At 51.7% G+C, this 16,956-nt stretch overlaps 1 protein-coding gene across 1 annotated transcript in view; it reads right to left on the bottom strand.

Annotated features, from left to right (window-relative positions):
* The window catches only part of VASH2 (vasohibin 2), a 38,157-nt gene extending 29,160 nt beyond the window's left edge, over window positions 1-8,997 (bottom strand). Inside the window, 4 exon segments of the mRNA XM_030499483.1 lie at window positions 635-691; window positions 3,310-3,398; window positions 8,485-8,731; window positions 8,733-8,997. Coding sequence (XP_030355343.1) covers window positions 635-691; window positions 3,310-3,398; window positions 8,485-8,731; window positions 8,733-8,785 — 446 coding nt within the window. The 5' untranslated portion in view covers window positions 8,786-8,997.
* Window positions 8,998-16,956: the final 7,959 nt, after the last annotated feature.

Consider the following 16,956-nt stretch of genomic DNA (forward strand, 5'->3'; position numbering starts at 1 on the left):
ACAAGGGCCTGTAGGGGCAGGACAAGGGGATGGCTTTAACCTGCCAGAGGGGAGACTGAGATGAGCTCTGAGGCAGAAGCTCTTCCCTGTGAGGGGCTGAGGCGCTGGCACAGGGTGCCCAGAGAAGCTGTGGCTGCCCCATCCCTGCAGTGTTCAAGGCCAGGTTGGACACAGGGGCTTGGAGCAACCTGCTCTAGTGGAAGGTGTCCCTGCCCATGGCAGGGGGCTGGAACTGGATGAGCTTTGAGGTCTCTTCCAACCCAAACCATTCTATGACTCTATGATTCTAAGCAGTGCTACAACTTAAATGATCCGCTGTGATTCTCCAGGGGGAAGGACTGCACCCAAGATGTCAAAATTCCTGCAGCATTTTGCACGGCTGATCCCTTCCTACCATCATCAAAGGGCATTACAGCACAACCAGAATATCAGGCCTTACATAGCTTCCATAAAAACAGCCCAGCCCTCCCAACCCAACACCAGCAAGCAAGAACTGGTTTTGGCCCTGCCAGAGGAGCTGTGGCACAGAGGAGACAGCCCTCTCATGCCATGATGCTACAGTGCTTAAATGCTCAAGGTGATGAGTTGGAGTGATGTGGGACAAGGGCACTGGACCACTACCAGAGACACTTACCCACTTAGAGGTCTGGTTTTTCTAATCTCAAAGAACTGTGTTCCCGTGTGATTGTATCTGAATTTTGTCTGTTAAAGGAAAGTAACTTGGACAGTCAAACAACAAAAGAGCAATGCTCAGAAGGTGAGCTGCAGTTCTGATTTCCTGTTGAAACGTGAAATAAGCAGTAAAAGACACTGACTCTCAGAACCGAAAACCTCACACGTGAAATAAAGCAATTATTCACTTATCTTTTCATATGACATATTAACTGGTATTAGGTGGAGTCAAGCAAAAAGGTTGTTTGTCTGAGATAAGACTTAAATTTAGCATTTCAGGGTCCCACTAAATATTAGGTTACAAGCTTCAAAAATAAAGTCTCACATTTAGGTGAGGGAAAGCTTTTGCAGTCTACTCAAACCAATCAATATAACTTATGGTTTGAAAGAATCTATTTCCTTTATAAGATTTTTACTCCATCAGCCACACAGCTCATGTATGACCTGTAAACCAAAAGCACAGCAGGTACATCCATTTACACCTAGGAATTATAAATCATTGTCTATACAGTGCACTTGAACTGGAAATAACCAGCTAAGTGCAGCTCAAGAACATTAGTTAACACTATGAGTGCAGGAGAAAAGTGCATTACAGAGGATGCCAGCAGTCACCCATCAACCAAACCTCAGCACCACTTGACCAGGAGTGCAAGCTACCATGCAGTGTAGCATCACCAAAAACAGCCCCTTCCCTGCTCCTTCAGCAGAGCTGTTCGAGCAGTAATAGAATCATAGAATGCCATGTGTTGGGAGACCTTAAAGCTCATCCAGCTCCAACCCCCTGCCACGGGCAGGGACACCTTCCACTAGAGCAGGTTGCTCCAAGCCCCTGTGTCCAACCTGGCCTTGAACACTGCCAGGGATGGGGCAGCCACAGCTTCTCTGGGCACCCTGTGCCAGCGCCTCAGCACCCTCACAGGGAAGAATTTCTGCCTTAGATCTAACCTGAACTTCCCCTGTTTAAGTAAATCAGATCAGGAAACTGGTCTGGCCAGTGAAAATATGACAAAAACACTATATCTCCACCACAAAAAAAGAAAACAACTAAAAATCACTTCATCCACTCACTTTTGCAAGATTATTTTCCTGTGAATCTCTCCCAGCCCGATCTCCCAACATCACCACAAGAATATCCCCACCAGTAAAACAGTTGGTGATACCAGCCCAGAAACAGGTGACTCATGGAGGCAAAGGTACCCTGCGAGCATAAATAGCCCAGCTGCTGCTGTGTAACCATGGCCTGAATAAAAACCCCAGCTCACACCAGGAGGCTCTGAAGCAACTACAATTAAAGTTCAGAGTTCTTCAGAAAGGAGGCTTTGCCTTCAAACCCTAATTCATGAGGCCCTTTCAGAGTGCACTGAACAAAGCATACAGCCTCTTTTAGACCTCAAAGGAAGCCCAGACCCCGTGCCTGCAGCCCACTCTGAACCTCTTCTGAACACTGGTGCAAACCCTGTGCCTCTAAGGCCTGCTCCTGCTACGTGGCAAAGTGAAGGATTCCAAAACCACCCCCCAGGCAGCTGCTGCGGCTCCAGCCCCTGCTGCCGCCTCGATCCCAACCACTATTCCCCATCAGGCTGCTATTTTTGGATGCTCTTCCAGCTGCCACCCATATCCTTTCTTAATCCTTACCAGGACTTGACATTCATTCCTCATCCCCACTGCTTCCCCCCCCCCACACACATGGATACACATAAAACGGGAGAGTTTAGAGAAAAGGAAAACAAGGACAGGAGGAAACGGCCTCAAGCTGCACCAGGGAGGTTTAGATGGAGAGAGGAACAATTCCTTCCCCAGAGGGTGCTCAGGCATTGGAACAGGCTGCCCAGGGCAGGGCTGGAGTCACCGTCCCTGCAAGTGTTCACACACCGTGTAGCCGAGGCCCTCAGTGCCATGGGTTAGTGGTGGCCTTGGCAGTGCTGGGTAAAGTTGGACTTGATGAGCTTAAAGGTCTTTTCCAGCCTGATTGAGTCTATGATTCTGTGAAAACAGAGAGAAGAGCAGCATCTGGGCCAGCAACTGCCTCCTCCAATATTATCTGTCTGCAATGGAAACAGTCAGGTTTTAGGCATGGGGCAAACAGAAGCGTACAACTCTGATGAAACCCCAGGTAAAGCGCGACATTGGGAAGGAGGGATTGCTTTGGTCAGTTCCTGTGTCACAGGCAAGCCTGCCCACCTCATGGTCAGGGCTTGTGCCCCCCACCCCAACGACAAGCATTCCCTGCAAGCTGAGCACGTAGGCAGTCCTCAGGGAGCCCGCAGGGGCTGCCAGGGCAGAGGCAGGAAAAGTTTGTCACAATACCGCCTCTCCCTTAGTCGCTTTACAACAAGATGCCACATTATTTCTCCAAGCATCACAATCAGATCATAATATCCTCATAAACCAACTTCAAAAAGCACTTCTACTCCCACCAACGTCACTTCAGTTAAATTCTTCAGCATCACTTAAAGTTAATTACATCTCCCAAAGAACTGCTGTGACAAGCTCACTGTTTCAGGTGCTAACACAAATCCTGAGGCATCCTTTCACCCCTAAATGATCCCAAACCCTCATGACCAGCAAAGTCCCTGTTAATTCATGCTGGACACAAGCCAGCCTTATCTCTGGAGACCGCATGCTGGAGAAGGATACTGCAGCATCTTCATGTAGGTCTGTATTGCCTGGAGCCATTCTGGGATTGACATGGAGAGCTTGTAGTTTGGCACTGGCGGCACCGAGGGCTGGACACAAAAAAAGAAGATAAAGAGGTTAGACAGTCGCTGCTCCCCGCAGAGCAGATAAGTGATTTACTTGGGCAGCGGCATGTGCTTCGTGCGACGCAATGCAGCAGCACAGATGGCTTAAACCCCGGGTGAACTCAAGCATAGGGTAAAGCCACCCTGCTGACAACAGGGGCTGCCCATGCACCACAGCCAGCCCCATCCCTGCCACAATGGAGAGGCCAGGGCAGGTCCCCACCACATCCCTCAAACACCCCACTATGCGGGCAGGCCAGCCAGCACAGACCAAAGCTTCCCATTTCCCCCCTCTAGCGCAGGGCAGTCTGGATGAGCAGAGTCCCAAGCGCTGGCTCTGCTGTCCTCCCTCCCCAAGACGACCTTTCAAGTCTAATTCTTGGTTTCCTCGATCACGAGAGAAAGATAAAAGGAGACAAGGATCCCGGGCTGCATAATTCCCCATCTGCCGCGTGTCAGCAGCACGCTTGCTGGGCAGGGAGCATGTCGGACCCAGACCACCGCCTGGGACCCAGATATTTAATGATATTAAGACACTTAAAGATATAGACTGGCAACGTAATGGGATTTTTCCCAAATCCCATCAGACATCTGCTTGTGCCTAAGCGCTTTAAGAAGCCTTCAACCCATATTTAATCCCCATAGCTACGTGGCTCCTGAGCCTGTAACCATGCAGGAAAGGGGCACAGCCTTGTCACAAGTCCCCTTAATTTTAGGGGCAAGACTGTAAGACATGGGGTCAGCAGATTGTAAAGCAGGTGTATGGCTAAACAGAGTTAGTACAATTCCCTCAGATGTAGGTGGAGGGAACAGTTTATTTAAATATTAACGCAGACTCAAATTCAGGAACTTGGGCAGCCGTGACACAAGGCACAAAGGAAAAGCGTGCAGAGCGTGTGGGCCCACAACGTCTTCACAACAGTTTTGAACATCAAGTGAGGTATCACTGTTCTAAATGCACTGAAGTCAGTGATTACAGATGAGAAAAAGAGTTCAGGCAGGATGGCGCTGCCTCCACCACACAGGCTTTCCCCTCTGGTCCCCGGCTCACTACAATGGAGGGATGGTTGTGTTTGCTTTCAGAGAGCAAGCACCGGTAACCCCAAGACAACGAAAACTCAGTATTTACTACATGTAGCTAGCTACTACAGTCAATTACTAAATACACCTCAGGAGAACGGGAAAACACAAACTAGGGACTCCCTACATTACTGGCGCATGGAAACGTATTTTCAGTGTCCAGCAGACAGATGGGCAGCCTCCACTCGCGGCCGCCATGCCCAGCACTGCATGGGACACCGGCACACAGACCTCCTCAGTCTCATTAGCACTTCTTAATCACCGTTTCCACACCAAAGCTTTTCATTAGAGGCAATTTTGGGTTTCACAAGTTCCTTCTTCCCCTTTGGCCTGGATGAGTTCTGTGCCCTGTCCCTCCTGCACTACGGCAGGCAGCAAGAGTCTGAAAGAAGCACACTGAGGCCAGCCTGGTCAAAGCCTCCCGAGGCAGCCATTTCTGAGCCGATATAAACACTCCTGCTCTTCAGAGGTAAAGAAATCAACAGGACACGCCAAGGCAATGGAGTCCCAGCCAGCGAGAGGGCCTGGCGGCTGCACAGTAACTGCGGGGACACAACATGGAGCCTCTGCCCTCACCCTGCTGTGAGACAGACACAGCCCGTTGATGGTGACCCACAGGGGCCACCCTTGCCATGGTGGTCGGGTTTGGACATCCAGGGTGAGGTGCTTCCCCACCTCCAAGGCTGACATCTGACATGATCATGTCAGCCAGTGGGGTGTGCTTGGAGAGAAACCAGCGTTCCAGGCTGAGAACATTGAGGCTGTTCAGCCTGGAGAAGAGAAGCTGCGTGGAGACCTCAGAGCAGCTTCCAGTGTCTGAAGGGGCTACAAGGATGCTGGAGAGGGACTCTTCATCAGGACTGGAGCGACAGGACAAGAGGTGATGGGTTCAAACTGAAACAGGGAAGTTCAGGTTAGATCTTAAGGCAGAAGCTCTTCCCTGTGAGGGTGCTGAGGCGCTGGCACAGGGTACCCAGAGAAGCTGGGCTGCCCCATCCCTGGCAGGGTTCAAGGCCAGGTTGGACAGAGCCTTGGGTGACATGGACTAGTGTGAGGTCTCTCTGCCCATGGCAGGGGGTTGGAACTGGATGATCTTAAGGTCCTTTCCAACCCAAACCACTCTGTGATTAACCACAGTTTCTCCTACAGCTGACACATATCCATCACCTATCTGTTAAGCCAGAAGGTCCAAGCCCCTCCAGATCTCAGGCACCAGGGCAGAAGCAGCCATCAGTCCTCGCCCTGTGCAAGACTACCCTCCTTTGTCGAGGCCAGACAGGGCAGTACACTGCACGTCCACCAGCCAGGACGGGCCACCCACCACTCCCACTGCCTCCAAACACAACCCCATTTTTAACCCCCAGATTCCTTGCTCTGGCTGCAGGAGCAGCAACCCTGGGCACCCAGCGCAGAGCAGGGTGCATTGGTTCCACAAGCCAAGGACAGCACAATGCTGCCGCGGCCGACACTGCAGACACCGGTGCACATCCCAGCGCAGCAGCCAGGAGCCGCCAAGAGGAAACGCAGACACAGCACTACAGACCGAATGAAATTCAGAGACCAAGCAGATGAAAGACCTTGAGCCTGTATCAGTATTTCAAGCAGCAGCAGCTCCAGAGACAGCAGAGCTGCTGCAGTGCAAAACCTGTTGCAGAGCTGGAGACCATTCTCCTGTGGCCAGAAACACCGTAGTCTCAGTCACCGCAGACATCCTGTGTCAAAGTCATCCTGCTCAACTCCACTTTGTCTCATTTAATGACCAGAAAGTCATTTCTCTGCCAGCTCACGCTGCGAGTTACACTGCTGCTCAGCACAGACGAAGCTGGCAGTCTAGACCCCTCAAAGCTGGTTGGAGGTTTAATTCATTAAGATCTACAAGCATCTCCAAGATCACAGGCCATGTAAAAGATCGCACAGCCCTTCCAAACACAAACCTTGCACCCTTCCCAGGGCTTAAGCCAAAAGTCAGAGGTGGGGTGTAACCAAAGGACCCCTCACGTTCAAAAACTGCCCCCCGCCTTGCAGACAAGCAAGCATCCCAGGAGAGATGCACCCTACAGTTTGCATTGTTCCAGTAAGGACAACCTCACCAGTGCAGTAAGCAGCCACTTACCATCACTGAGACTAATACCTAGATGATTAGAGCAAGCAAGTGGAGCTTCCTGGGGAGGGGATGAAAACTCTCTCCCATCACTAGGGATTAAGAACAGATCAGATGGCAAAAATGGAGCAGTTGCACACACCACTCGCTCAGCCTTCACCAACTACCAGTGCAAGCGGACTACAAACATCTTCTGGGCAGGCACAAGCTTCTCTCCTAACTCCCAATCAGTGCTTGTCAGGTCTTCTGCAGAGTGCCACATACCTAGCTAAAAAAGGCTGTACCATCATTTAAGGAACAACTCCCCTCTCACATTCCTACTCTGACCCAGAAGTTACCATCACACTAGCAGCCCACTACTCTTTTGTAGCAAATAAACCTGCTCCCAACCTTCATTTGCTCACCTGAGCTGTGTTGGCCTATAATAAGGTCAAACTATCGTCCAACCCCAGAGGTCTCAGGCATCTCCAGCAAGAGCTTGTCAGTCAGAGGGGATGCCAGGTCCTTCTGCCCTCGAAGTTAATCACTGTGAAGAAGTTAATCACAGGATGCCGGCACACTGGAGCCACTGGCATGTGTCTCACCAGATGCTTTGTCAGTCACTAGGGGTATCAAGTAAAAGTTACATGCTTTGCAGCTGGGAAGGAAGGCAAGGAAGTCAAGCCCAGCACGTTCTTTGCTGTCTCTAAACACCAAACAGTTCTACAGGCCATTCAGAACAGTGCAAGCTGGTCACGCTGCTGAAATAAATTCTGTCCTCTCCCTACCCCTTCATTTCTACCTCAAGCACTTGTGCAAGTATGAGATAAACCACACCAAGGAACTGCAAACAAACCCAGCGTAAACAGATTATTCTGTAGCTGGACGTGCTCCCCCATCCAAACAAAGGCTGGTGCCAGCATGAGGGAAGCAGGGGAACAGAGAGGGAGATTGCATTTAGGCTGAACTAAAACATTGCAGAAGAGAGATGAAAAGCCTTCTCAGCTTGCATCTTCTTTGACAAGCACCTTCACAACACAGTCCTACTCAACACACTTCCAGCTTGTCTGTGCACAGAGTATTTCCCTTCTGCCCCACGTAAAGAACAAGCACACATAGCACTGACTACCTGGACCGCGACAGCAGCAGCCCAAGCACCTCACTCCAGCATGCAGAGAGAGTGGGGTATGAATCAAAGCCGACTTCAGCGGTCAGCTCAGATTAATGCTGCTTGGTGGGAGGAGTGAATCAAGCTCAAAGTCTGCCAAAGCCAACAGCCTTAAAGACCTTGTGAGCAGTAATGTGCTGCAGTGGTGGGAAGCCTTGGAACAACAGCAGGCAACAACATTTTGTTTGTTGGCTGGAGGAAAAAGGCTTAGGTCAGGCAGAGCTGTTTGGAGCTTTTACAGAAGAGCACAGAAGACAAAAGCGTTTGGAATCGTTCCACGTACTGGAAATGAAACGTCTGAGTTTTAAATCCCTTATTACATTTCAGGAGCAAGGCTGTGTTTTAGGAAATGCCTGTATTCTCAAGAGCTGAGCAAATGTGCTTTAAATTGCACAAAACGGTTTCATTCGGTCCTTGAAAGATTTCTTCTAACTCGTTTTCCGCTTTCTCCTCCCCCAGATAAAAAGAGACAGTAATTATTTCCTCCTAGTTTCCCAAGACACCAACTCCAGCTCTGAAGCATCCCGCAGCACATGTCCCCGTACCCTACATGCTCCTCAACAGCGGATGCTCCAGCTTTCCCCTTGCTGCCGCTTGCAGCGGGCAGGGGCCCAGGGCATCCTCAGGGATGCGAGGCCTCACACCGTCCCTCCCGGCCCCCTCGGCACCCCCAGACCGCTGCGCCGCGCGATGCCCGGCTCTGGGCTCTTCCTTTGGGAAGGGGACCAGGGGCCTCGCCTTACCCGAGCCAGGCGGGCGGCGCTCCGGATGGCCGCTGCCACGGCGCCGCCGTCGGGGTGCACCCGCTCCACGTGGCCCCACATCCGCTCCCAGGTCTGGCCGTCCATGGGGAAGCCGCTCTTGTTCACCAGGAAGAGCGACCCGCCGTCCCGCTGCTGCTCCTGCTCCTCCTCCTCCGAGCCGCCGCCGCCGCCGCCGCCCGCCGCCCGCGGCTGGGCGCTCCGCGACCGGCCCCCCCTCTTTGCCGACCGCCGCACGGCGGGTCCTCCCGGGACCACCGCCGACCGCCGCCGCGCCCGTCATGGCCCCGCGGCCATGCCCGAGCCCGGGGACCGCTGGCGGGAGGAGCCCCGCGGCCTCGCCACCGCCCGGGCCCTCTATATACCTATGTGTGTGTGTATTACGTGCGTGCAGTGAAGCGGGGCCGGCTCTCCCTAGCAGCGGGCGCCCTCCCGCCCCGCCGCACGGCCACTGCCTCGCCCCGGCCCGGCGCCGCTCGCCCCGGTCCCGGCCGCGCTGGGGCGCGCCCCGCGCCGCGCTCCATGCCGCCGCGTTACCACGCTACCGGCCGCCCGCCCGCCCTCGGCGCGCTCCCATTGGCGGCCGCAACAAAGAGGGGCGGGGCTCGGAGGGCGGGACGAGCCGTGAGTGGAGGAGGCGCTGGCGGGAGGCGCCCCCTGCCGGGCGGCGCGGGTCAGCGCAGGCAGGCGGCGCAGGCTGGGTCTTTTCGCCCGCCGCCGCCGCTCGGCTCAATGAGACCTTCCCCAAACTCTCCATCGAAGAGAGAGCTGCGTCCGTCCTTCCAAACAGAGCTGGAAAAGGCACTGTTAACCACTGCGAGGGACGGTGAAAGCTGCCAGATCCCAGCTTGAAGGCGAGGGCCGGTAGATGAAGGCACACGCCAGGGATGAGGCGCTGCCCACAGCCTCCCTTTGCGGTTCACAGCGCGGTGCTTGTCCTCCAAGGGAACACTTCCTGCTCTAGCAGGAGGAGCGCAGCGTGCCCAGCCCCTGGGCAGGTGTTGAGGCAGTTGCAGTCGGCCTTTCTCCGAGTGTTTTGCTGCCACACAGGCTGCCAGAGGCTGAGCCGATCGGCCCATGACCCAGAGCACAGCCCAATACTCGGGTACACGCAGCAGCCATGTCCTCCTGCTTCAATCCCTGCAGCAGCCACAGGTACCAGCCTCACACTGCTACCACCACAGAAACAACAGCGTCCGGCCCTCCCATGCCCAGTGTGAAGGAGCTGTGGATGAGCACCGCGGAACCCATTTCTCCTCCAGGATGCCAGTGGCCTCGCAGCTCCCCCTGGGCCATGACTCCGTGGCTGCTGTTGCCACCTCCACCTCTCAGTTCCATCCCTGATGCTTATTTCCATGCTTGGCAGGGGTTTTTTAGCTCTATCAAGCACAATAGTGTCAATCTAACACAGCTCTTAAGAGCTAGAGGTGACTCCCCAGCAGAAATAATAGTCTGAAAAATGTTGTTCCCAGCCCCTGCCCATGCGCTCAGATCCCGCTGCCACTCTGGATCTCTCCTGATCCCAGCCAGGCTGGACGCGTACCTGTGCACCTCCTCTGCACCTGCAAGGGCTGATTTTCATCTCTTGCCGTAAATAGATCACTCCAGTGCCCTAATCAGCTTCCTGAAGGCTCTCGGGAGCCGCGGGTGTACGTCGAGTTGCTAATCATTCTCTGCAGGAGCTGATGCCTCTCTGAGTCCTTCCAATAATCTTCCCTGCCCTGTCCTGGCCACATGGGTTGACTGAATCTCAGCAGGTTTAATGAGAGGGAGGCCACTGAGTTCCACCAGCTAATGCAAACCAAGGGCTTTGCCTTACACAGCTTGCCCAGTCTCAGCTTCCAGCCCCTGAGTTGAACGTGGGTGCTCAGTGTGTAAATGGCGACACAGTCTGGGGGAGAGGAGGAGAGGTCAGAGTGGATTTAGAGCTGCTGTGAAGCCTTCACCCTCTCTTCTATGTCCTGCATTTCCCCAGTGATCAGCCAAACACTGCAGCTGGAGGGCAAAATGTGTCCCTATGCTGACCAGAGGCGATCCACACCCCCTCGCTGGGTTTTGCAGCAGGATCCCAGGGGAAGCCCGGTCCCTCTCCCCTTCTGGAGTACAGATGAGGATGCACATCAGCAAGAAGTGAGAGCACACAGATGAGCTCCAGATGGGAGCGGATGAAGCACAGAGACCCGGAGAGGCTGCGGATGGCTGCAGCCATGGAGCAGAGGGCTCTTGAGGAGCAGAGGGAGGCTCAGGCAAGGCAGTGCAAGAGAAGGGAGGCTGAGAAAGCCTGCAAGTTCTCTGGAGCAGAGCCAGGGGAAAGCCTGAAGATCACCCAGACCTGGATCTCAGGGCAGGTGGTGGCAGCCACGTGTGTGACAGGGCCTGGAGCACTGGGACTGCTCAGCACAAAGCCATCACCAAGGATGCTGATACACAAGCTGGCAGTCACGTATGTCCCACAGCCTTGTTCACTGCTGGAACAGGCAACTGCGGTGAGACTACCACAGTCTCACCCAGTGCTGATCCACTGCCCAGAGCAGGCATCAGATCACACCTTCCTTCACTTCTCAGCCACCCTGAAAGGGTAAAGACCAGAGTGATTTGCAGTTCAAAACCTGCATCCACCACATGCCAGGGGTGCTCCCTGACAGAGGGAAGGGCTCTTCCCTGGCCAGACAGGTAAGGGGTATGGCAAGGTTGGAACACCACAGTCTCTATGCAGCACCCAGACCCCTTCTGACCAGGACTGAAAGAAAACTAACATCTCAGCAGCTCCTCCTTGATGCTGAAGAGGGTCAAGTTGAACTCCCAGAGGCCAACCAGTGCATCCAAGGCCAAATGTGGACTGGACAGGCAGGGCAGAAGTTAGCTGAGGTCCTGAAGCTAAGGGCACCTTTGAAACAACAGCCTAAGGTGATAAAAGCAAATTCCCAGGTCTCTATAACTAAGGGAAAGCCTTCATTACCCTCTTCCCAAATGCAAATTCAGAGTGAAAATAGAAGAACACTGCCTTGGTTTAGATGAAGCCCTCCTCAATATTAGTTATGAGGAGACATTCGAGATCAGCATGAGCCGGGTGAGATGTGCAGGGTGCTCCCTTGCATCCCCCCAGCACCCAGTGGCTTTCGCCTTGTGGTACCACCTGATTTTGATATCGTAACTCTCAGCAAAGCCACCTTGTGCCCTGCTCTGTTCCCAGCTCTTCCTCTGCCCTGCCCCTCACACCCCCCAGCCTCCGCTCCACAGTGCCAGAGCCTTTTCCTGTTGAAATCCAGTCGCTCTGCATGGAGGTACCTTTATAAAGCTAGCTCTGAATAACACCTTGAACCTACGGTCTTGTTCCTAATGCAGCTACCACAGCTGCTTTCTGGGTCAAAGGAACTAATTTGATCATAAAATCATGTAAGAGGGTTTTAACCTTCATTATTTCCAATTGCAGACTGATTTAAATGCAGCATTCAAAAGGCCCTGCAGCGCAATTACACAACCAACTGCACGAAAATTAATAGCTCCTAATTGTACCATAGCAGCAAGGTGATATCTGCATTGGCACTTCACCCAAGAAGGTTCCTTCTCCTCAAGTGTCACCTCTGCATCCCCCCTGAAGAGTCTTACCACCCCCTTCCCCAGCAAGCATCTTCCTGCACACAGGAAGCAAACTCTTGCTGCCCTGTGATATTCCACACGCACAGAGGCAGTTCATTTATGTATTTATTTGGGCTTATTTGGGAAAAAACTTCCTGTATTACCCATTGTTTCTCAGCAGCCCTTCTTGCTGGCTTGGTGCAGGCACCAGGAGCAAGCAGGAGGCCTCCCCGGCCAGTGGAAGTCCCTGGCCTCAGGGCAGGGACCTGCTGCCTTTGCTGGGGAATGGACCACTGGTGTGATGAGTGCCTGTGAGGCCTCATGCACTGCCCATGCTCCCTGCTTTGAAAGCCAGTGGCTTTCTGCTCTGCTGGTCCTCTGCCAGCACGGCTCCAGCCTCTTGTAAGATCTAAGGCCTTTCCCCAACTCAGCTATCAACAGATCTGTGTTAAATACATCCCACCATGACTGGGAATGCTTCTCTATGCTGCCAGGGCATGTAAGTGAAGCACCAAACCCAGAGGTGGAGCGAGACCAGCAGCAGCACTGCAGCAAAAGATGGGCTGGTTGCCAGATGCCATCCCTGCTTCCCAACCTCTCCTGGCCAAGCCATATGGCAACTCCCCTGGTCCCAGTTGCCATCCAAGGAAGGGCTGGGAAGCAATAGCCAAGGAGTGGTCTTACAGCACCTGAGTAAAAGCTGAACAGTTGATCTTTTCCTCTTTCCTTCCACCAGATAGGTGCAAATTGGTGGCATGATACATCTGGGCCTGTGCAGACCAGCAAAGGTGGACACTAAGTGCTCTGCACTCACTGAAGGTCCCTGTACCAGCACGGAGCATACGACAGGCAGGTCGGTTACTGGTGGAGCAGGAAATAAGCCCAATACCTCTGTCTGGCAGCAATCAGTGTGAAAACCGAGAGCCTGGGTACATACAAGTGTCCCCAGCTTGGGCACACTATTCTGCTAAAGCCAGGCCAAGTGTTCCTAATGGCCTTTTCTGCATTTAAGAACCACCATATGTCCAGAAAAGCAGGAGCAATCTGAAATGGTTAATCCTACAAAGGTGCTTCAGCTTTGCAGCAGGGAAGAAGGAAAACACGGATCAAGAAAGTTTGCCTGCCCTAAGTGAATTGCATTATTGCTATGCAAACATGAGCCCATTTCCTGAAGAGACCGTAGTGACCTTGTTTGATCTTTGAAAAACATTGTTTGTTTAGGGCTTTTTCCTAAACTGGAAGTTATGCTGGAATGGGATTTAGTTAGTAATGAAATGCAAGGTTAAACTGGTGTAAGGATGTAACCATGGTAATATGGGAATAGTTGTTGATGCAACTTTGCGGGAGTGATTTGTGTAAGCACTAAGAACAACAACTTTATATATTCATCAATGTGATCACTGGGAACGTAAGTATGTAAAGCAGACCTGAAGCTGTAAAAGTGATGCTTGAGGGTGTGCTCCCTTGGAGCTTTCCCCAAGGTAGCCCTTTCTGCAAACCCTTAACACACTATTTGCTTTGCAATTATCCAGCAGAGAAAAACAGCCATCAGCTGCTTTGGCAGTGAAGAACATCAGCATTATCTTTCCATTTCTGCCTGAGCAAGTCCAGGACCTCCTGCAGTAATCCTACTGCAGCGAACCATCGCAGTGGTTATTTCAGATGGGTTTGTTTCACAGGGCTCCTGTTGATCTCAGGAGACAAGATTTAAAATAATCAAAGTGGCAGGAAAATCCTACACATCAGCCTCTCCCAAACCTGGTTTGCAAGTGCTCTCTGTCCACCCCCACCACAGGTCAGTATGTCCTACTTGGCCTGAGCCTTTGCTGACAGGGAAATGGCCCTTCCTCTTCTGTGCTTATTACAGTCACCTCACCCCAATTTACAACTGAGAGCATCAGATACAGATGAGACAGTTGTTTCCGAGTGGTACATCAGCATCCCTGTTAGCCTGCTTTACTCTTTTTGTCTTGTTCCAAAGCTTCAGATCCTGCCCCTCTGCTCTGCTCTGGTAAGACCCCACTTGCAGCACTGTGTGCAGTGCTGGTGCACTCAGCATAAGAAGGACATGGAGCTGTTGGAGCAAGTCCAGAGGAGGCCACAAGGATGATCAGGGGCTGCAGCACCTCCCGTATGGAGACAGGCTGAGAACATTGGGGCTGTTCAGCTTGGAGAAGAGAAGCTGCGTGGAGACCTCAGAGCAGCTTCCAGTGTCTGAACGGGGCTACAAGGATGCTGGGGAGGGACTCTGCATCAGGGACTGCAGCGACAGGACAAGGGGTGATGGGTTCAAACTGAAACAGGGGAAGTTCAGGTTAGATCTAAGGCAGAAGCTCTTCCCTGTGAGGGTGCTGAGGCGCTGGCACAGGGTGCCCAGAGAAGCTGTGGCTGCCCCATCCCTGGCAGCGTTCAAGGCCAGGTTGGACACAGGGGCTTGGAGCAACCTGCTCTAGTGGAAGGTGTCCCTGCCCATGGCAGGGGGTTGGAACTGGATGAGCTCAAGGATTTCTCCAACCCAAACCATTCTATGATTGCTGTAGCTGGGGAAAATATGTCAATACAGTTTGCTGTGAAGGTCTTGCTGGCATATCACATGATTTGGTCTCCACAACAGACAATAAAAACACTAATGTAACCTTCCATATAACCCAGCAATCATTTTTGGACTACTTAATACTTCTTCAACCTTTAATCAGGGGGCAAACTACGTAGCACAAGCACTGAAAAGTCCAGGGAACTGCATAATAAAAAGTATAGATAGTAAAGAAAGGCAGTGGCTAAAAACACCCCGCTACTAGAAAGGACATTTCTTCAGCAACCATCAGCACTTTCAGCCCTTGTCACAGGGGAGCTGCCAGTGGTGGCACCAAAGGTCGGTCAGGACTCACCTCCACTGCCAAGTTGGCACCTGAGTCATCCCCACCTGCATGGAGAGAGGAGAGTACTGCAATAAACCCTCTGCTTCCTTAGGATTAGAAGCACAATTGCTGGTGCTGTACAGAAGTTGATTGAGCAACATAATTCTGTTGTGAGACACCCTGTGCCTTCCAGGAATAGCATGATGCTGGTTAGGAAACACTCTGAACAAACGTCATCCTTATGTACGATTTCCAAGTACTTGGAAGCGGACTGAAAAAGTCATTAGGTGTAGCAACAGAACATGCCCCAAGCCCAGAAACCACAAGCCCTTGAATTTAGGTGCTGTGTGAAACCTGCGAAGAGAGAAGCCTGTGATACACTGGTCTCACTGCCAATGTAAGAGTCATCATCGTCACGACACTGATGATTTCATGGAACAGTTTTTGATGTGAAGCATCACTTCAAGCATCCCTGGAAGGCAGTGCTCTGCAGATTAAGATTCTCCCTCTCTAGAGGACAACTGAGCTATAGCCAAAACACTGCAGAGTGCCTGAAGGTCAAATCCTGGGGTCACCTTAAAAACTTAGAGCTCTGAAAGGAACTGTAGCCATCACACGAACTATATTCATTTTCAGAGGTAACTGGCAAAGTCAAGGAGCCTACAGAGCATGTTCTGACTTTGGAATCAAACCCAGGAACATCGTGTGATCACCCAAGCTGCAGACTTCAAGGAGACTCCATAGTGCTCTCTGTCCTCTTCATGCACACAGACATTTCAACCCTCATGAGAGTCTTACAGCTCTAAGCCTGAGCGATGGAGTAGGCCAGAGGAACACTCACACTGAGCATGGGGTGCTCTGCTCCCCAAAGGCAGATGGACCTCCAGATCTCCCCTGGCAACAGCCTGGGTTGGGTAACTTTGGCAAGCTTCTGAGCCCTCGAGGGCTCCTCTACCCTTGCGAAGCTTCTGTGGAGCAGTGACAAGATGAGAAATCATGGGATTTCTAGGCTTTAGGCATTAGCCTCTAAGTGAATTTCAGGCTTTTCACATTAGGTCCCTAAGTGAATTTCAGTTCTTCTCTGGGAGCAGAAGATAACACAAATTCGAGTCCCTTGGAGCCAGTCATTCATCCATGGTGAGTCATTCTCACCCTAATGGGACATGCCTCTTCATTCAGTGCAGGACGCAGAGTTTGTCTAACGCCTGTAGATTGTTCAGAATGAGCTGATGAGTTATCCTGAAGAAATCAAGTTACCTTCCAGGAGTTAATGGAGAAAAGAGCATGCACAGGCTTAGAAACTGCGCTGTTCTAGTTTAATTTGTTCTTCCCCTTGGGAGCAGGCTGGACAATCTGATTTCTAAAAGAGTATATACTCACCACCTACCTTATCCAAATGAGTGATCAGCATTTGAGAAACCTTAAGACTGCCCCATTCTGAACAAAAATAATTGGGCTGTTTCAGGTCAGCCTAGCACATGTTAGGAAAACTTCTGAAGCCTGGAATACTTCCCTGGGATTTTTCCCAGGAACTTCCACAGTGCTGTAAGTACCAGGGTTAGCCTCTGACATCCTTAAATCATGCTACTCACCAAAAAGTAAGGGTTTAGTAGCTCCTTGCCTAACTTTTGAAGGCCAAGCAGCTGTGTGATTATGAAGCTGAAGTTCAATTTTGCTCTTGTAAGTCAGTTGAATAAAAGAATTCAGTCATTTTCTAGGGTAAAAGCCAATTTCTCCATTAAAGAACATGTAGGTAGAGAACTGAACTATCACCCACAGATCCCATTCTCTCTCATGGGTGTACACAGGCAAAGCATTTCTTTCCAGCTGCTGTGCCTAATAATGCTGATGATATTTTACTCAAGTGACTGAGTCTCATCCGAGACTCTTTTTCACATGGCTTTTACAAGATACTTTTTCAGGATGCACACACAAGTACAGGTAAAATATAAAGAGAGACAAACCAGTAAGAAATTGCTATTACAGTGATAAAACAGCCAGTGTAAACCAAAGTCAG

Source organism: Strigops habroptila, chromosome 10, assembly GCF_004027225.2.
Source record: "Strigops habroptila isolate Jane chromosome 10, bStrHab1.2.pri, whole genome shotgun sequence".
Classification (NCBI taxonomy): Eukaryota; Metazoa; Chordata; class Aves; order Psittaciformes; family Psittacidae; genus Strigops; species Strigops habroptila.